General features: G+C 37.5%; 1 protein-coding gene across 1 annotated transcript; it reads right to left on the bottom strand.

Moving 5' to 3' along the window:
- Window positions 1-690: 690 nt before the first annotated feature.
- On the bottom strand, window positions 691-21,738 carry LOC143295281 (ATP-dependent RNA helicase DDX4-like). Its single transcript, XM_076606900.1, has 12 exons — window positions 21,581-21,738; window positions 14,746-14,780; window positions 12,491-12,867; window positions 11,228-11,719; window positions 9,809-9,886; window positions 8,254-8,552; window positions 7,247-7,531; window positions 6,376-6,685; window positions 5,740-5,839; window positions 4,594-4,864; window positions 4,013-4,123; window positions 691-3,354 (listed from the first exon to the last, which is right to left on the bottom strand). Exons 1-12 carry the CDS (start codon window positions 21,611-21,613, stop codon window positions 3,238-3,240), a joined length of 2,508 nt encoding a protein of 835 aa, XP_076463015.1. The 5' UTR covers window positions 21,614-21,738; the 3' UTR covers window positions 691-3,237.
- Between the last annotated feature and the right edge of the window lie 288 nt (window positions 21,739-22,026).

The following is a 22,026-nucleotide window of genomic DNA, read 5'->3' as shown; positions in this document are numbered from 1 at the left end:
GAACGCACATTTGTCAGTGATGGGAGTTACAGGTCTACAAGAGATGAAATTGTAATCATAAACATAACCCATTTTATTTTCTTCAACAGGTATAATCTGACCATTTTCAGCTGTATTTTGTTTTTCTTCTTGTAGGACATCTTGTGGAGATGGTAATCAAATTTGATGTACAAAAATTATTTTCTTCGCTTTGAAATGCTGGAATAGCAATCAACAATAAAAATAATAGTGAATGAGGCCCAGATTCAGAGTTGATAATCATTTTCCTTCACAAAAACACTTACTTTCTGTGTCTCCTGTACTTTGTACATGATTAAAAAAAAAAAAAAAAAAAAAAAAATCACCCCTGCATCACTGAAATTCCCTGGCAAAGGGAGAGTACTTTTTTCTTTTTATATTTTTATGGTTTTTTTATTACCCCTGCATCATCAGAATTCCCTGGCAAAGGGAGAGTAATTTTTCTTTTAACACAAAATTTTCCAGCACTGAACACGTAAAAACATTGTAACAAAATGCAATCAACAGCAGGTAAAACTGCTCAAGTGTAGCAGTTGGCATGTCTGTGTTCAAACATTCTATGTCAGAAATGTGTGAGTGTTTGCGCATCTGGTAGAGATGGTAAAGTGCTGTCATCATCACCAACATTCCTCACTTCTCTCTTTAGGGACGTCCCTCACCCAAAGGCTTTTTTTTCGTCAAAAATGTTTATTTTTCCATGTAAAACTCAACAATATAGCTAAACAGCTTGAAAACATAATCTGTTATCACAGGCATTGCTCTTGATGAAAAGTGAAGGATGATCAATGTGTAATGAATGTGGAGCACCGATCAACAAAAATGGACGTCGAGAAGTTTGGACCCAAAGTACAAAAGCCTCTTGGAATACAACACCAAGACTCCCACCAACACAAACGTACGGAGCATCTGATTAATATCCTTTGCCAATATGGGCCTTCAGGAAACACATCGGTGGTGTATAAATCGCACCTTTTCAGTTCCTGAGATTTAAGTGGGAAAAAATGAAAGACTTAACCTTTTGAAATTTAAAACCAGAGTTAAATTCAGATATTTCAACGTTCAAATTTCAGCACATCTGTTACTTTGTCATGAGCAGTACTAGTAATATGCTATTATATGTAGGTTTGTATATATACAAATATATAAGAGAAAATTCCAGCTGTGACTTCTTGTTTTACACGAGGCCAGTCTTTGCTCTAGGCCGCCTTTATACTGGGGTCAAATGAGACACCAATCACCTTTTACTTTTCTGTTATACATTCTGTCAAGTATGACAAGACATAAAACCTCATAGACAAGTGTTTTCAGTTAATAAAATGGTTCCTTTGCAACTTCAGCAGTATATGAATATCTTAAAAGGGTTCTTTGGCAATTTCAGCAGCATATCAATATCAAAAACCATTGGCCATTATCTTCAGAATAATTCTGAGCATGGTGCATAATTCCATTTTTAAGTACGTGTGGAATGTGCATTTTGCTAAGCACTTCTTAACACACACACACACACACACAAAAATCTTTAAATAAGCCACAGCCTGCCCAAGATTTGTCTGGACAGCTGTCGTTCTGTGGTAATTCAGTTTTGCCACAAAAAAATCCATCTACTATGCTTCAAAATAATTCAGTTTTCCATTCAGTTGCATCTGATCAGAAAATTCAGTCCTTTGCCTGACCCAAGGCAATTCCATAGCAAAGAACTTTGGACGTACCATTCAGTACTGGTTAAGTTTACCACAGCAAACTTTCAGTGCTTGTAAAGTTTACCATCACATCCATTCAACTCCACTTTACACATTTCTCTTCCTTCATTTTCTTCTGTCACAGCCTGGATAGTATTATGTAAAAATGTGAGAAACCGTAAACAGTGAAACTCATAATCCTATGGCAACTTGGCAAGTTAAAGGACAGGATGAAATGTAAAGATGGTTAACCTTTTGTCATATGCCATATATGTATACAAGTATAGTGGACAGGGCTTAGGTGATCATCCTTTGAATCTGGATGGATAACCACTTAAGCTATTTTGCAGGTAAATATACCTTTATGACACATTCTGCAATATGGTTTTGGAAAAAAAACAATTATAAAGGAGTGGGACATACAAGTTTCACTGTTTACTGGTAACCCCAAACAAACAACAAAAAGTTTGACATATTCGAGTCCACTCATTTTTCCTCCATAACTGTCCTGTCAGTTATGCACTTCACACAATGGTAAGGGTGTGCTGACTTGTTTCTTCACAACGCTGACACATCGAGCCATCACTATCATCAGAAAACATCACTGACACTTGGTCATCAGCACTGAGGATGTTACTGGACAAATCTGTCACCTTTCACAGTCCAGTACATTGGCTGAAAACATCACAAAATGGATATATCCACTTGGGTCAGAATCTCAATGTAGCAACCATTTTCGGAAGCACCAAATCATGCTGGTTTCAGATTCTGGACATTCATGTCCGCTTGCAGACAGTAACTGCACTACCAAAGGACATCAGAAATGCCTATTCATCTTGTGATCCGATTTGTGCAATGACAACACCACCCTTGTAGCCCCAAGCAACTGTGTCAGCAGCTTCACTTACGAAAACATCAAAAAGCCTGCTCCAAAATAGTAGGAACAATGTAGAGGCATAGTTAAGTAAAAATACACAAAATTTCTGGAAACTAATTTTTTTTTTAAAGCCCCATCCATGAAAGCCAATTTAATATGCTCATCATTTTGGAGAGAGCATCAAAATCACAAATCAAGTAATGTCACCTTTAATCTTTGGGCCTGGCAACCTAAACATCCTCTGTGTGTGTGTGAATGAGTGAGCATGTACAATAGTGTGTGTGCTTTAAGAAAGATATGCTAATGTTCGTTTTGTAAACCCACAGTCCAGCCATTCCAACAGGCTTCTTAGTGTAGCTGAAAGCTGCAAACATGCATGATACAAACAAATCTGGGGGCTGATTATACTCTCTTAGAGCTAAGCTTTAGGTAGAATTAAAACATTTGTTTAAAAACTGGAATAATGAAAACTACAAACCTCCTTGGCCCTAAAAATTACGAAAGGGGCAGAGAAGGGTGGGGGTGGGGGGTTCAACTTGAGACAAAAAGATCATCTGTGCCATGATGCACATGGACAGTATTCTCACTTGCAGCCTGCATCATGTCCATTTTACCGGCTATCATACATCACTGGGGCACACAATATTTGCTGGAAGTTCCATTCTAGTCCCACTGTTCATCATCATCATTGCCTGCAGTGTTGTAGCTGCCACCATAGTCGGCTCCATGGCCACCATAGTCCTGATTAGCACTGCTGTGGAAATCGCCTCCATTGTCAAACTGGAAAGAAAAGAAGAAAAATGGTAACTTTTAATACAAACTATTTACCTGAAACAGAAATTCATCAGAAAAGGTCAAAACAATTCTATAATTACCCCAAAGGGTATTCAGGTCTTCCTGTTTTCAGTATTCAGAAGAGTTCAAAATCAAACAATATCTTTTCCACTTTCATGTCTTGGTTAAGTCCCCCACCAAAAATCCAACCAAAATGTTAAAATATTTAAAGAATATAAAAAATATAGTTAATTTTTCTCTAATTCCATCTGGCCTAGAAGTATGATGGGCAGACAAAAACATTTCTAAGACAATCTTCACATGAAATTAGCATGAAATTAGTTTTTCTTTTTGCATATGTACAATCTAACTTACCTTTTTTCTGTTTTCATGGAGATAGAAATCTATGCTTGTAAAGATCAGCACATCAATAAAAGTTTATATGTATAACTGAACTTACTTTTTTTTCTTCTTTTTTCCTGTTTGTTTTTCCATTGAGATGCAAATCTAAGCTTTTAAGAATCCATACATCATGAAGTTTCCAGCAAGAGAGATTTGTACAGACGGTTTCCAATCATTTTTGCCCAGAATCATCAACAAACAATGATTATCTTGTTAAACCCCTGTAGATAAACTTAGAAATAAAAATCCTCAGCGACTGTACCCTTTTGCGGCGAATGTCTTTGCTGGCAAAGCGACCACTGAATCTGTCACCACCACCAGCCCCACCAGAAGCAGCGTACTCAGCCAACCAGTCTGGGACCTCTTGTCTTGCCTGCAATGAAAAGCTTCATAAGCTGAGAAGGAAATACATTGGGACAAATTCCCAAACCTCATTTGCTCAAAAACCCTAACCACAAAAACAATAATACCCAAAATAGTAAAATTCGTCTTTTCAAGCTCTTAATTCAAGCTCACTGCTTCCTTCCCTTTGGGACAGTGATGACTTGTTTTGATTGCTGCACCCCTCTTTCCCCTTCTGGCATTCTTCTGGAGTTATTCAACAGCTGTGTCTACATGCTCAATGCTACCTCATAAATATAACATAATTTACAGTTGTATTTGTGCTGTACCACATAATTTACAGTTGTATTTGTGCTGTATCTAGTTTTCTTCTTCCCACCTTTACCTCTTGACACAATTCATCTATCTCCACCTTTACCTCTTGACACAATTCATCTATCTCAACCTTTTACCTCTTTACAAAATTCATCTATTTCCAAGACAAACAAATCAAGCACTAACCTCTGAAAGAATCTTGACCAGATTGCCAGCCAGAGCATAGTCCGTATCATTGCTGTAGAAGCTGGTGGCTTTGCCCAAATTTCCACACCTTCCTGTCCGACCAATGCGGTGCACATACTCGTCTATGTCGTTAGGCAGATCATAGTTGACAACGTGCGTCACATCAGGGATGTCCAGTCCACGAGCAGCCACGTTGGTAGCAATCAACACTGGAGATTTGCCTCTCTTGAAGTCCCGTAGAGCTTCTTCCCTCTCACGCTGAAGTCGATCACTGCCAAACATTCATGGAAGCATTACTAATTCAAATGAAGGGGGGAAAACAGACAGGTCAAGAGCAGCATAAAAGAGCACAGATTAGAGTAGAAGAAACAGAAAAGGAGAGAACATGAAAGCAAATCATTTGACAACAGAAAGAAAATTTTCCTGGATAAACTGACACGAATGTCATGACCTTTGCAGTTGCAATAAATCAAAAGTATTTTGTCATCCATCTGATATTTTCTTCTTTCACACCGAGGCAGGCTGGAGCATCCCTATATGCACACAATATGCAGACACTGCTTTTCTTTTCGTTTTCCACTCTTCTGTGCTTGTGGACTGAAACTCCCAACACTCGCGTATAAATCTGCAAATTGGATTTTACATGTTTGAATTTATCCCCCTATGTCATGTAGGCAGCCATACCCCATCTTCAAATGGGACAGGAGGAGGTCCATAGAAACCATCTTCACATGACAGTTTTGGTGTGCCTGCTATTATAGTATATATTTGTTACATGGATATTTGCATTTTCTATTTCAATGGGAAATGTCTGACAGTATATAAATATTCTGATACCACAAACTCTTGTGCTTCCAGAGCTATTAAAACTGTTGGACATTCTTACTGAAACTGTTCTGCATTTGGTGTCTGAATACTATGAAATACTAAAAAAATTCAACCTGCTGAAATGAAGAAAAAATTTAGAAAAAAAAAGGCTCTGGTATGTTCTTTTTTTTCTTTTCTTTTTTATAGGAGTTTCAAAAGTTTCTTATTCTAAAGCGCTATCCATACAAACCAATAGCATGAATGTTTACCCCCTCCTTAACTTTTCTTTTAAGTTACTAAGTTGATCAGTCAATCTAGAAACTAATTTCAGGTACTTACCCATGTATGGTTGTGGTTGGGTAACCAGACTGAGACAAATAGGATGCCAAGAAATCAGCATTTCTCTTCTGACCCACGAACACCAGCACTCTGTTGGTGCCTGGAGAGAAACGTGTGTCAAATAATTTACGGCTGAATGCAATCACAATACCAGGAGAAAAACTGCAGCTCAAACCACAAAAATACCACACTCAAAATGTGCAAGAGGCCAACAAAGTACACAGTACTTTATAACACAAATGAAAGCACTTCTTACATCATTAATGACCTTGTTATTTTAAACATTTTCCTCTTTATCACCATGTTAATGTTTAACAATCTTACTGTTTGCTTGTTTATAAAGTAATCCATTCTCTCACTCGTTGACAAAAAACAGCCAAGTCAATACTAAAATTTATCTGATAAAGAGCAATGGGGCAGCTTCCCTTCGTGTTCAATGATAAATGGGGAGGAGTTGCTATCAAGGACTACCGAGATTTAAGTTTGGATTTGGGAGGGTTGGGGAAGTGGGTTGGAGTGACCACCCTCCCCAATACCATCCTCCACATACAACTGAGCACATGGAGACAAATACTTACCAGACGTGTTCAGTACATCACACATGTATTCTCCCTGCTGAGAAAGCCACACACTCACCCGATGTGTTGAGTATGTCACACAGGTACTCTCTCTTCTGCAAGCGATCCACCTCCAGGAAGGTCTGTTCCACGTCTGTGCAAGCTCCACCCACGATGCCCACTGTGATGAACAGGTAGTCGTTCATGAAATCAGCCGCTAGCTTCTGGATGTCAGGCTTGAATGTGGCGCTGAACATGAGGGTCTGTCTGTCTGACTTCGGAGGCATGCCCATGGTGTCCACCAGTCTCCGAATGCTGGGCTCAAAACCCATGTCCAGCATGCGGTCAGCCTCGTCCAGGATCAGATACCTTACTTTCCCCAGACCTATCTGTTGACAATAGACAGAATGTTGTTTGTACTGATAAAGAATAGTGAATGTATTTAAAGTGATTTAAAAAATCCACAAAAATGTAATTCTTCCTCACAATGACCAGGCAACTATTCCTGGTCACTAATTTTTTGCAAGATGAATATGGTATACAAATGTCTGGAATCTTCCATTTTTCATTGACTTGAACAACACAAACAATACTTGATACTTTAATTACAATATTCTAATAAAATGTCTAAGTATACACACACACATGTGGTTACAAGCATGTTTTAAAATCAAGACATCAGTCAAGAAGGAAACAAAAACACACTGACACATACAATGTGCACCGATCTTCAGAATTAAACACATACAAAATAAACACGAAGACAAATGGACTGCATTATAACCCCTTTCAGAATGACGAAGAACCAAGAAGTGATACCACACCATGAAAAAGTCAAGAGGAAAAATACTAAAGTAAAAATGACTGATAAGAAACAATGGAAATTACACTTTCTCATACACTTTCTCAAACACCAATTTCCTTCATGACTAACCACTGCTAGAGCTCACCTTTCCCTTCTCAATGAAGTCCAGCAAACGCCCAGGAGTGCCCACGACCAGGTTGGCTCCCATCTCTATCTGCCTTGCCTGATGAGCAACTGACACACCTCCGTACACAACCACAGGGCGCAGATCAGTGTGCAGAGCAAACTTCCGTGCCTCCGTGTAGATCTGGCATACCAATTCACGTGTGGGGGCGACAACAATGGTCTGTGGCTCTTTCAATTCACTCATAGGGCTGCAGGTGAGGCCCTCATTGATCATACAGGTCAACACCGGCAGGATGAAGGCAGCCTGCAACAAGGAGGCCATGAATCCCTCATTTTTCCCTTAGGACACTAATCAATCATTTTTCAAATTGTTAATTATAAGCAAAGACCTGTGATCAAAATATATTTTAAAAAACTCTTAAGAAAGAAATGAAATCATTCTTCACTTCTGTCTTCTGCATGGTGTAAAAGATTTGAGGACTTCTTTCCCCCGTAATAAATGTGGGATAGTTATTTTGCTGAAAATCGGCAGTTTAATTGAATATTTAAGCAACAGCACTATCTGTTCACTAATTATAAGAACTTGTTATAATCGAGCAGGTTCACGTAAACCTTGTCTGATAAACTGTAATGGAAATGGCACTGTAATAACATTCAATTAAGCCTTTAAGGGGAAAATATACACAATCATCCCTATCGCAATAAAAAAGAAAATTTTTTAACCCACAAAAACCAGAGCTTATGAACATCTTATGACGCAGTCTGATGATATCTAAACATATCTAGGTAAATTCAACCAATTCATTTAATGTCCCAAATATTAACCATTATGTTGTATGAAGAAGAAACATTCTTTTCTACAAATTTTTTTGTAGAATGAAGAACATACACTGAAACGCACTGAAAAAAGAGGTTGCAAATCTGTCTATGCTCATAGAAGTAAAATATTAATCATAACCTAATTCAAACATAGGAAAACACAGAAAGACATTGTATATTCACTGCCATCAAACAAATGCTATCTACCGTTTTTCCAGATCCAGTTTGAGCACAGCCCATGAGGTCCCTGCCAGCCATAATAGAAGGAATCGCGTATTTCTGGATTGGGGTTGGTCTGGTGTAGCCTGCACGCTGCACATTCTTCAAAAACGTTGGCAGCAAACCAGCATCTTCAAAGGCCTTGATGGGCCTCACAGTGTTGTTGCCAGTGACTTCCACTTCAATGTTGTCATATTTGTCAAAGTTGATTCCCTGATGAATCCCTTCCTTGAATAATGCATCGTCATCAACTGATGGTGGCACATAAATCTCCCGAGGCTTTTCTCCTGTGTAAAGACAGAAAAAGTGGTTTCTTTTTTTAAAACACAAAGAGATATATACATATATATAGATGCATATACAGCTGTTATGCTAGCATTCTGAGTGAAGTGCATCTTGTACTTCGCAACATGTCTACTTGACACTGCAATGACATTATCTCCATCACACTATTTTGCATCAAAACACAGAAATCATCAACTAATCATTTATTCCACATTACTTTTCAAAGCTGTTGCTCCATTTTATTTTGGCCAATACTTCCTCAAAACCAAAAACTCAATGTTAACATTTTTGTACAAAATGTCAACACTGAAAATTTTTTTCTTTTAACCCTCTTTAGTATGGAATGCCCGCTAGTGCCATATAAAAACTGCTGTGACTAGTGCCCACTGGTGAGGCAACTGTAGGGGCCACCATGTTGAGCCTAAGCTCACATTTCATGGGAATGCGATTTTCATTTTTTTCTATCATTTCTACTTCTGTCTGAAAAAAAAAAGTGTTGATACATGCAATCGCAATGCAGAAAATATTAAGTTTTGAAGTGAACCAGCTTTCTAAAAATGACTGGCCTCGAGTTTTGGCATCCTATTCAAGGGATACACTGTACAAGACAGTGAATGTGCAGCCAATACCGTCAAAGTGATGCACAACCACTGAGAACCATAGGCCGATTTTTTTCTCCTTTTTTTTCTGTTTCTTCTTTTTTCTTTTTTTTAAACTAAGATGCAAATTTTGAACTGTCTTACTCTTGCATTTCCTCTTTTCATTTTTTACTTTTGGCTACATATAATTTGCTTAATATCATACATTACTTGTAAATGTTTGGTTCTGACATTGGTGCATCAATACAGGACACTGCCATTCATATTGTTATTTTTGTGAAAATGTGTTTGAGAAAAGCAAACATACAAAAAGAAGCATAAGAGTAAAATCATACTTTTGGTTTGTGTGTGTGTGTAAGAATATGGTCAACAGGAGCTCCTTCGAACTTGTGCTATATAGAAAAATCAGAATAGAACGTAATATATAATATTTCTATTTGACAGTTTGCTTTTCTCTAATTTAAATTCAATTTTAAATATATAACCATACTAAAATTACGGAGTTAACTCTCTTCTCAGTCAAAAACAAGCCAATATTGATAGGTGCATGCACAAAAGGGTCAAAGTGGCGAGACGCAACATAATAAAAGTTACATACATTTACAATAAATCAATTTATCAAACCAAATAAAATGACAGTAAATGAAATGTAAACCCACCATCAGCAGCTGCCTTAGGACATTCACGTGCAAAATGTCCCTGTTCTCCACATTTATGACATCCTCCACCCCTGCCACCTGTTAACACATTTATATCACAATTTTTATCCAATACAATCAATGGCACATGCCAGCTAATTTCAAATCTTAATTCTTTTTTTTTTTTTTTTTTAATCTAGATCTTTATGCCCAAACATCAAAAATGGGTTAACAAAATAAATATGACGCAAAACCAACTTTCACTGATCTATCATTCTATGAGACAAAAACACAATCACACAGAAAAACCCAGTAATCCCAATGATAAACTCTACAAGCTCCAGAAAATATAGAATAGTGCAGCTCGACTCGTCCTTAAAAAGTCGAGGAGAGAGAGTGCTACTGCTCTCCTGCGGACACTTCATTGGTTGCCTGTTCAAGTCAGAATTGAATATGAGGTTGCCTGCCTATGCTTTCAGTGCCTGAATTGATACCACACCCTCATATCTTTCCGAGCTTGTCAACCCGTACTTACCAAACAGAACATTGAGATCTCTTGATTCCTCCCAGCTATCTGTTCCCCGATACTTCCTTAACTCCGTCTTAGGCCCAACAACATGGAATTCTCTGCCTACTGCTCTCAAACAACTCATCTACCTTTAAAGTAAATCTTAAAGCTTATCTCTTTAAGAAATACTTGTCATAACTCAAATAGTGCTGTATGTCCCAGGCCCATGGCAATGTGAGTGTGTGTGATAGGTGAGTAGAGAGAATGGGAGTGGGTAGATGAATGGTGGTGGTGTGGTTCGAAAGGGAGAATGACCTGATTTTTACCCCTTTTACCTGTTCTATCCAAAATTTTATTTTAGAATTTTAACAAATTATAATTATGTCCCTTTTTACATGTATTTCAAGTGAAAATTGCAGTCATCTCAGCCGTTTAATCATGTGTGTGTCTGCGTGGGTGTTAGTGTCAGTGTTAGAGTGTAACAGTTTTAGTATTGATAGTATGCTACTTTGTGAGTTTTATGCATTGTTTTTTATATTAATGATTGTTTTATGTTTCTACTACTTTTTATATGCTTTCTTGTTTCACTTTAGGTACTGGGTTGTAAAGCGCTTAGAGCTTGCTTATGCTTGTATTATAGCTCTATATAAAAATAAAATATTATTATATTAATTATTATAGTAAGAAGTTACTGGCATACAGACTGGACTTGCAAACTTTTACTACACTGTTCAAAATGTGTAACATAAATAAAAAGAAAATGAAATTCTAAGAATTAAATTCTGTTCAATATTTCATGCACAGTTGTTGTTTTTTCAAGACATCAATATATATACAGACAACCCAACTCACTTCGTTCAAAAAGTTTAACACATATGCCATTAGAATACACTGAATGAAGTATTAAACAGTGACACAAGCAAAACACTAACCTCCTCCACCATTCGGGCATTCTCGAGCAAAGTGTCCTTCTTCTCCACACCTCCGACATGCTGTACCTCCAAAGCTACCACCGTTTGAGGAAGTACCATCACCTCTGTCCCAAAACGAATTTGTGCGTCTGCCAAAGCCACCACTTTCACTGTCTTTTCCATCTCCAGAGTCACCAAACCCACGAGATCCAAACCCGCGAGATCCAAACCCACCGCCGCGGTTATTTCCACCAAAACCATTGCTACTCCCTCCATCTGCGTCAGAGTTGGGGCATTCCCTAGCAAAATGACCCTCCTCACCACATTTGTGGCAGGCTCTACTACCGCCACGCCCACCTCCGCCACCACCCCCTCCATTGGGGCATTCCCTGGCAAAGTGACCTTCCTCACCACACTTGTGACACCCCCTGCCACGACTGCCACCCCCACCATTTGGACATTCTCTTGCAAAGTGCCCGTCTTCGCCACACTTTCGGCATCCATTATCTCCACCTATCAAACACACAGAAAAACAATTACATTACTAATAAATAATCCAGTAATTGAACCATGTCAATTTTATTGATAAAAATACACGGAAAAAGAACAGGCAAGATTAACCCAAAATAACAGCTTCTTAACTCCCAAGGCAACCATCATGCAGTCCTGAAGATTAGTATTCCTATCAATTTCTCATTTCCTGAACATTTAGGGAAAGGTGGTTAAGTGGGGGATGAGGAAGTGCTGTTCTGCAAAACAACCATTGGGAGTTTGCATAACATTCCCAGGTTTTCCATTTGGTTTACTATGCTGACCATGTCAAACTGATGCAAACCAGGCCTATTGGTTTGCTCTGTTTGGCCAAAATTCACAGCAACTGGGTGATGCCTTGCCATTAGCCTGCCGTCTGCGAGCCAATCAAACGCCATTTAAGACTGGAGCTAATTACTCATTCCACAATGTCATTCAAATCATTGTTATTTCATTAATTTATACAAGTTTCTCACTGGTTCATCAAAACTTGAGTAAATGCTTAGATGTCACAAGGTTTATTTTTCTGCCAGCATTCACCTCCACAAACATCAACCGCACTGTCAATTCTTTTGAAATATATGTAAGACTTGTTTACTTAATCAGTTTCTCTGTGTGTGTATGTGCATTGTCTTGATCATAAGTCACTAATCAACAAATTTATTGGTTCTGACTTTTAGCATGCAACAGACTGATATTCATTTGTCATTTTGTGTTCAGCAAACAAAACATGTTCGAGAAATGTCAATATACCTTTCCTGCCTCCACCAAAGCTGTTATCTTTTCCAAAAGAAAGACTGAAAGTTCCTGGTTTTCCTCCAAATCCGCTCACTTTTGGCGTGTCATCCCATTCATCATTTGCTGAGCCACTTCCTCCTGATGATTTTCCAAATCCTCCAGATGGCTTTCCAAATCCTCCTGCTGGCTGTCCAAATCCTCCTGATGGTTTTCCAAATCCATTTTGAGATCCGCTTGCACCCCAGTCATCCGAGCTTCCAAATCCTCCAGAAGGTTTACTAAATGCATCTCCACCAAAACTGTTGTTGCTCATGCCAGGGCCATTTGACTGCACGCCACGTGTATTGACAACAGGTCTTCCACGACCAAACCCACGCAGTTTCTGCATGCTCCTGTAAATATGTGCATACCATTTGTGAACACCAGATGTTCTGTAGGATTCATTCAAAGATAAAAGTAATATAAATAATACTGTTACCAATAATTCATGTTCCTCTGTTTCACCCCTCACTGCAGTCTGCTAAAAATGTTCAGTGTATGATCTACAAAGTACTTCAATCTAACCTACAACTAATTTACACATGGCAATGTGACAATGCATCCACACCAATGAAAACAACTAACTAGACATTTTATCATGTTTATCATATTCAGAATTCCTGAACATATTCAGATGTTGGAAAAAGACAAACAAAAATAATTGTCAGTGGAGACTTATTTTCACTTTCAGTCTGAGAATAAATATATCACCTGATCTGCTGATGTGGCAATTATGTAAGTGGTTAAAACCATTATCTGCAGGTGTGGCAACTATGTAAGTGGTTAAAATCATGATCTGCAGGTGTGGCAATTATGTAAGTGGTTATAACCAATCCAGAATGAAATTAAATAATTATCCAGTTATTCTAACACTATTCTACAAGATTTTTAGTTTTGATGCTTACCAAACAAAGCATATTAACATTCCCAAATGTCAGTATAATGTTAAATTGTAAGTTGAAATTCCATACATAACAAATGAATTTTTTTTCAATACCTGTGATTTTGAAAACTGGTTTCTATGGCTGAGTTTTGGAAACAATAACCCCAATACAAACACTTAAAAACAAACTTAGTCTGTACTTACAATAATATTCAAAGTTTGAACTATTTCACTGATTTTGTCACAAGTTCTACAAAATGGTAATAAAATTAACATTTAACGCATGATTACAATTTCAAGTTGTTCTTCAAAGGTGACAAAGTTAAAACACAGATGGGACAACTACTTCAGGGAGCTCCTCAACCCAGCCAGTGTACACCCACTCTCTGTTCCAACCCCAAATACCCAACCATTCTTGAGGACACCAGGAATGCGCTAAAGTCAAGCCTGAAAAAAAAGGCTGCAGGAGTGGACAGCATTCCAGAGGAAACCATCGCATACAGAAAAACTAGCATCAAATAAGCTCCCACCATAATCCAGAAGGCATGGAGTATAACTTGTCCTGGACAACTGGCAGAGTGCGGTTGCAGTGCCTACATGAAAGAAAAAGGGAAGCTAGAAAGACTGTACAAGTACAGAGGTGCCTCCCTTCTCAGTCGCACTAGCAAGATCTTTGCCAAAATCATGGTGCAGCACACCAAAGCAATACTGGATGCACTTCTGAATGAACCAGTTTTGCTTCAGAAAAATGATGCTGCTACATGGATGCTATCTTCGCCCTCCGACAACTGTCAGAAAGCATGAAAGTACCAAAAGCAGATCCAGCCTGTCTTCAAGAAAAAGCCTTCAGAATCAAAACAAGCTCTCAGAGAGGCTGGAACTATACGGCATGAAGGGGCAACTCTTTAACAACATTAGGGGAATCTACACCAACAGCTGAAGTATGGAATGAACCTCAAATGGACTTCCCAACTGCTTCCAAATGAAATTTGGGGTGAGACAAGGTTGTATTGTCACCAATGTTCATTCCATACATGAACAAAATCACCAAAGAGACCAACCCAAATCCAGAGGCCCTAGATGAACTGACATTTGTCGATGACAAATCCAGAGGCCCTAGATGAACTGACATTTGTCGTTGACTATAGCATCTTGCATTAAAAAAAAAAGCAAAAAAAAAAAAAGCAATGGCTGCAAAGACATCACTATATACAGAAAGCCTGAAAGGCATTTGTGAATACTTTAGTATGGTTTCACTATAGTCTGAATGATCTGATATCTAGTTAAAATACAACATTAATAATAATAACATCAGTCTGACATACAAAATCTGAAAGCAGTAACATACCCTGCTCCAATCCGAGAAGATTGTGATGCCGTAGACTGCACACAAAATGAAATATAAATCAAACAAAATGAAAATATGTTATTTATCAGTGTCAGTTTTATCATGACTAATTTGAGTAATTTTTGCTCTGCAAAATCTAGACTTAAGATTTGTCATTTCAGTACTTTCACAGTTTGTGAATGTTTTTACAAAACTGGTGGTGGTGGTGGCGGCAGCGTTTTGTGTTGCATAGAAGTAGGTACCAACAGGCACTTAACTTCCCTGACATCCCAGTGAAAAATGTATGGATTTTAGTGATCTTTGTTAGTTATTTACTCAGGTCTCTTGCAATGTTTCATTATTTCCCTTTATGTCAAAATAAAGATGAATCTTTCTTCTTTCCAATGGATGTTATTTTTGTTTGTACTGAGCGTGCCTAGAGAATGAACAAAGATAAAATTTGAACCATGTTGACCATTTGCCCAGTGCTTTGACCCCATTTCTGGCCTGGCTGACAAGTGAATACCCTTGTGTGTTTCAACGTTCGAGTCACATTCCCTAATCATTGTTGGGATCTATATTCAGTATCAAAATGTCGGTCAGAGAAAGACGAAAGCAAATCTACTGAGGATATTTTGATCTGATTAAAGATATAAAAGATATTTGAGAAATTTTATCAAAACTTTTTATTTTTTAATATTGATTATAATGGAAAAGAGGCTTAAAATACAGTAATCTTCAACAATAAATGTAAACGAAACCATACACTTTGATTTTCCGACAAACACTACTAAAACAGAGCACTAGGACGGAAGTGGTCAACCAATCTGAAAGAGCCCACACATTTATTGCTGGTTGACTTGAAACAAAATGGACACCACCACAGCATTCAAAGCAGCAGCGCCAGTTGTTGCTGATATTTGAGAACAGATTGGAAAGTTTGGTAACTACAGCATAGATGCATCAGTTTGTGACTACGTTTCAAGCTACAACGGATTTTGGTTGAATATTTCTCGCTGTAGCTGTTTAAAATCTGATTGGTCGTTTCATTAACAACACGGCACGTTTCACTGTGATGAATTGTGAGTGGCAAAAAAAAAAAAAAAAAAAATTGCCATTATCAATAAATGTGAATCTATAGACTCAAGTGAACATTGGTATTCATGAAAGTAACGTAATTTTGAAGTGTTCTATTTTTTATTTCAACAAGACGTTGATGTTAAAGTGAAAAATCTGACAGATACTTTTCCAAACTGATTTTCAGGGGAGATTATTATGTGAAGGCAACAAAACGAAAGTAACTGGTTGAACAGATGAACAATAGGTTGAGTTGTTTTGTTTTTTTTCTTTTTACTTTTCTGTAGTACATGTTTATTTCTCTAATTTCATCATGCATTGGAGACATTCAGTTAGTAAACAACTTTCTAACACAGTATAATCTTTTCTTTTCTTTTAATTAATCAACAGCACCAAAAAAAAACCAAAAAAACCCCCACAACATAACAGCTGAGAACACAGTTGACAGTGTTGGTGATCCCCAATAGTAATAATGATAGGAAATTTTCTATCTAAAATTACGTTTAAATAACATATTTACCGTGACCCAACTAGTGGAACGCCAGAGAATCGACAGACAGAAAATACAAAAAAACTTAGCCGTATGGAGAGCACAGGAACAGGAGTCATAATGGCTGCCGGAAAAAGAGGGCACCAGCCAGCGGGACAAAGGGGAGGTTACCTACTTCCGGGAGGTTACCAGCCGTAGTTTCGTTTTCTGCCGGAGTCTGCACTAGTTGGGTCACGGTTAAGTATGTGTAATTAAAAATCATATACAATAACTGAATAATTATGTTCAACTTATCAATGTGTATGTATGTGTGAGTCATGACTTGATAAAAAAAAAAAATGTGTGCATGCAGATTATATCTGATGTGCACCAGGTGTGTGCAGGTTACATGTTCATATACCATATTTGCATGTGCATATGTATACATGTGTCTTATCTGCAAATTACATGATAGTGCTAAATTACTTAAAATCTGTCTCCATCTCACAGTTGCATATGCACAAACACATACGACTGACACGCAGATTCAACAGGGAAAAAACCCTACCATCTCAAGGTGCACTTTTATTTTTAATGCCCCCCCCCCCCCCTCCCCCACGTCATTAAAAAGCATCAGCACAACTAATTACCATTATATGTTGTTTTTTGTCTTAAAACCCCTGCAAACAAAGCACAGATAATACCAAATCATTTAAATTGAACTTGAAGAAATGTCCGTCTATATTTCGACATGAAATAAAGCAATCCATACACTTGTGCTTGTCATTCTCATAAAGAAGTTTGCTCTTTTTGCACCTTAACTCAAATTAAAATGGCCTTTGGATTGTTTTCAGAATTCTCTTATGAATATTTTGTTACGAAATATTGTCAGTGATAAGTGGCATGAGTACAATGCATTGCAAGTTATATGCTTGTATCAACCATGCTGAGAAATTGAATCAAGAGCACTCGGCAAGCAGTCATAACACAATTTGTATTTTATCTTTGTTCATTCACGCACGCTCAATACAAACAAAACACTCAATGGAAAGAGACATTTCTTTATTTTGACTTACAGGTTTCAGAAACTGTGCAAGACAACTAAGTCACTTACAAAGATCACTGAAATCCATGCACTTTTTATTGTGATGTCATTGTTGTAAAGTGCCTGCTGGTATTTACATGGGGAATGAAACTGAAGGATTCAATAATAGGCATCCTGCAGAATCTGAAATATTTTAGAGCTGATTATTCTGTCTGTAAAATTCTGTCTGTGTAAGTCACTGCTGTTACATTCATTACTCCAGGAACTTCAGACCCTGCCTGTTCCCCACTTTACTGACGTCTTTCTGTAACTCCTCCCCTCCCACTTTCTTTTTGTCTATGTATATTAGATATTACCAAAATGTCATCTGCTTAAGAATCTCCTTTCTGATTTGAAATGGCTTATAACACAGTGTGGTCAAATAGTGGCAAAACATCTTGGATAGTATAAAAAAACAAAAAAAACAACAACAAAAAAATAGTATATAAAAGCATGCTTTGTTATGTGCCATAAATTTGCTGAAACTTGAAAATGTTAAATTTGCCCTTTTTTTTTTTTTTTTTTTTGAAAGAATAAAGACACCCAGAATAAGTGATTTTTCAGATTTCTTTGTCAGTCACATGCCATTTTGTGCATTTCGGTGATTTTGATTGAGTGTTAATAACTTACGTTCTGAAAATCTAGCTGATAAATTTATAGATTATTTCACTACTAAAACAGATGATTAGAAGTAGCTTCGATTCTCCTACTGATTTTAGTGAATCGGATACTTTTAATGGAACACAGTTCACTACATTCCAGACAGTTACCAAGGAACAGGTAAAAGATATCATCCTCAGGATGCCAAAGAAATCATGCAGTCTCAATCCCATCCCACATTCGATATTTTACCAATGTTTAGGATTACTACCTATTATAACCAATATCATGAATCTATCCTTGACCTCAGGTGTTGTCCCACAGTCCTTCAAGCATGTCTTAGTGTGTCCCCTTTTGAAGAAATCTAGTCTTGATCCCGAAAACCTGAAAAACTATAGACCAGTATCAAACCTCCCATTTCTGTCCAATGTTTTAGAATATATTGTGCTTGGCCAGCTTATGAAACAACTTGAGATCCAGTCTCCTGGAGCCATTTCAGTCAGCATACAGAAAGGGACAGAGCATGGAGACGGCCTTATTATGTGTGGTCAATGACCTGTTGCTAGCATCTGATGCAGGCAAGGTATCCATTCTGTCACTGCTGCACCATTCTGCAGCATTTGACAAAATAGACCATGACATTATGATCAGAAGGTTGTGTGCTGTGTTCGGACTCAATGGTACTGTTCTTAAATGGTTTCATTCCTACTTATCAGGTTGCACACACTCTGTCCTTGTAAATGGAAACCAGTCTATTCCGTCTGTGCTCTGATATGGGGTACCACAAGGTTCCGCCCTGGGACCTGTACTCTTTACAATGTACACACAACGTCTAAGTTTGATCATCCAACAGTCTGTACCTCACTATCTGTTTGCTGACGATTCTCAACTGTACGATTCTATTCCCTCTGAATTTTCATGTTTAGCTTCTAAATTTAAAATTGGTATAGAAAATGTAGCAAAGTGGATGAAACAAAACAAACCAAAAATGAATGATGACAAAACAGAACTAATGTTGACTGTTAATAAAAAAAATTTAAAAATTTTTTAAAAAAAAGCTCAAGCAGATATACAATGTCTATCGTTTGTTCTGGCATAGAAATTTATTTTTTTTAGTTCTGTCCCCAATCTTGGTTTTTACTTCGATACATCCCTCACCATGGAAACTCATGTGAACCACCTGTGTAAAGTTCAGTTTGTAAAATTTGACATTTTTGGAGGATCATAACTTTGGCGAGAGAAAAGAGCAAAAGATGTCACGTTAGAACTACCACCTTTCTGGATACTGTAGATTGCATTCTGGAAATTTCAAACCTACATAATTCATTTTCTGCTATGTTTAGGACTTTAAAATGGCATCTTTTTCAGTAAACGGACAAATGAATATAATAACTAACTTCAAATACCATATCTCTGAAACTAATTAGATATCTGCAAAATTCATTTTTCTATTTGTTTGTATTATAAATGTCTAAGTATTAATTACAATCTTAAGTTCTCCATTTTTAATTAAAAATTAAACTGCTGGTACCTAACAGAAGACACAATAATGATTTATATATATCTATGAAGTATATATTGCAGTATGGTTTACTGATTAGGCACTTTTAATGTCCTGTTGTGAGAATGAAACCTAAAAGCAGCCCAAGTTTTCAGACATGCTATTAAAAAAATTAAAAAGTATTATTTTCAGTTTGGTTTCTTCCCAGAAATCTATATTTAGTTCAGTTGACTTCATTTACTGCTCATGATCATTCATTCTGATTCACACTGAACATTAAAGATTACAGCATTGTTTCTGCATATAACGCTTCTCTTGGTGTTCCTAGATACATGATGATAGCCTGTCCCTTTGGAAGTTTACCCCGTATGCACCCCTCCTTCCAGACCAATCCAGCTGAGGTAGCAGTGCCCAGGGCTAGGTCCCAGACTGACACAGCCTTGGACTACATCAGCCTTACTTTTTCAACACTTTCAGATTTCTCTAGACAGCCCAGCATGGCACTAGCTTTCTTTGTGGCTTAGTGTCTAATTGGTGGTTCCATCCTAAATCTGATGTTATGTCCACACCTAGGTATTTTGGATTGGTCAAATGCTCCAATAGCGTCCTATCGGTATGTAATTAAAACTGATGGACTTTAGGGATCTTGTGACACTTTTGTTTGATACAGTGACACTTGTGTTAGGTGATCTAAGACTATTAAGACCACACCTCAACTACGGAAATGTTATTTGGTACCTGCTATACAAAAAGCAATCTGCTGCAGTTTGAAAAGTTCAAAGAAGGGCAACAAGGTTTGTTATTGGATTGAAGGATAAAACATAAGCAGAAAGATTGAAATTACTTAATCTGCGATCTTTGAAATTTCACAGAATTAGTGGGGAATGAATACAAACATATAAAATACTCAATGAAATTGATAAATTAGACAGAGACCTTTTTCAAAAAACTTTTCACTGACACAAAGCCTTTTTCAAAAAAACTTTCACTGACAACAAGGAATGCCTCTGACAAACTATTTATGAAGTATTCAAGAACATACATTTGAAAAAATTGTTATAGTAACAGAATTGCACCTTACTGGAATGCACAACCTTTGCATGTTAAGAGAGCTAACAATGTTAACACTTTTAAAAATCTAGAACTGGTAAAAAGTATCAAGAAGTTGAAATTCATTTATAATGAATGATAAAAATAAAAAAAATTACTACTACTCTTGAACAAGTGTACTGGCAACAACTCCAATCAATATTTTGTTACTGTTAGACAGGGACAAAAGAAAAGCCATGAGCCTTAAAATAAAACAGTCCCATGAACTGAACTGAACTTGTGCATGCTTGAACATAAGTTTTGGAGGTGAAATTCCATGCCCCAGTTTTGCTCCCAGACTGTCAAGGTGTTATTGTCTTCCAGAACAGTGGCCTGTCATGGTGTTATTGTCTTCCTGAGTAGTTCCTTGTCTTGATGGTTTGATAGACAATACAGTCAACAGTAAACAGGCGAGTTTTCGAGTTTTGATATGAAGTTAGTCGGTATAGAACAGGAGAGGAACTAGAACTATCCCTTGCGTGACTCGCTGATGACAGTCGTTCTTGCCAGATGACTATCAATAATTATCATTCTCGGATTCTGTTCTCTCTTCTGAGTGTTCCGACTACGAGTTTAAGAAAATTAGCACAAAAGGTAAAACGAGAAATTGGTGTCTAAGTGCATTTTAATGTCCACAAGCATTTTAAACAATCTCAAGTCAATCTAATGTGGTCCTGTTCAATGTTTACTGGTAGAGTCTGAATGACAAGGTATTTAACGACAGACCCGATTCGTCATTGCGGAAATTTCACAAATGCAGTGACTTGCCAACAGAATGCTTTTAATCTCTAGTGTTCAACCCGCCATGCAATCTTTGAGCAATATTTTAAAGTAAAGACCATGGTAAAAAGGCCTTCTTCCAAACAATATATTCGTTCTCGAATATTCAACACCAGTGACATATGACGAGCTATCACCGAATCAACGACGAAGCCGATGTGCCCACCATGATGTTGATTTTTTCAGGTGGTCTCTTGATAATATTCATAAAATATCACAGATCTATTCGCTAATCAAGGATTGCGTAAACACTTACCCCACTTTCAGTTTCCAACCAGTCTTCTTCCATGTCGAAGTTCTTGCGATTGTTTCTTCCCTGCAACGTGCTCCTGTGAACTTCGATGCACTTTTCTTCTTCCCCTCCTGCCAGATCGTGTGGTTACTCAGTCTTCCGCAAAGGACTGTGGGACGAAGTTTTCGCGCAAATTGCAGAAACAAGTGTTCTGATTGGTTCGTGCTCTCACTCTCTCTCACAACAGGGCCAACACAATCCCGAAAAACACTGGGGGTTTTTTTCCCCTTTTACATGAACTGGACCTAATTGACCACAAAACAAGATTTCTCAGTGAAAAATAATTTGACTTGAATGTTTGGTAACAAATATCACCAGCATATCATCATGAAAGTAAAAAATAAATACTAAATAAATAAAAAGAAAAAGAAATATAAAACCCAGAGTTTAGCTTGGAGACGTCGGTTCCT

This window comes from Babylonia areolata, chromosome 20, assembly GCF_041734735.1.
Source record: "Babylonia areolata isolate BAREFJ2019XMU chromosome 20, ASM4173473v1, whole genome shotgun sequence".
Classification (NCBI taxonomy): Eukaryota; Metazoa; Mollusca; class Gastropoda; order Neogastropoda; family Buccinidae; genus Babylonia; species Babylonia areolata.
Note: the sequence above shows the minus strand (reverse complement) of the source record. Positions and strands in the feature narration are given on the sequence as shown.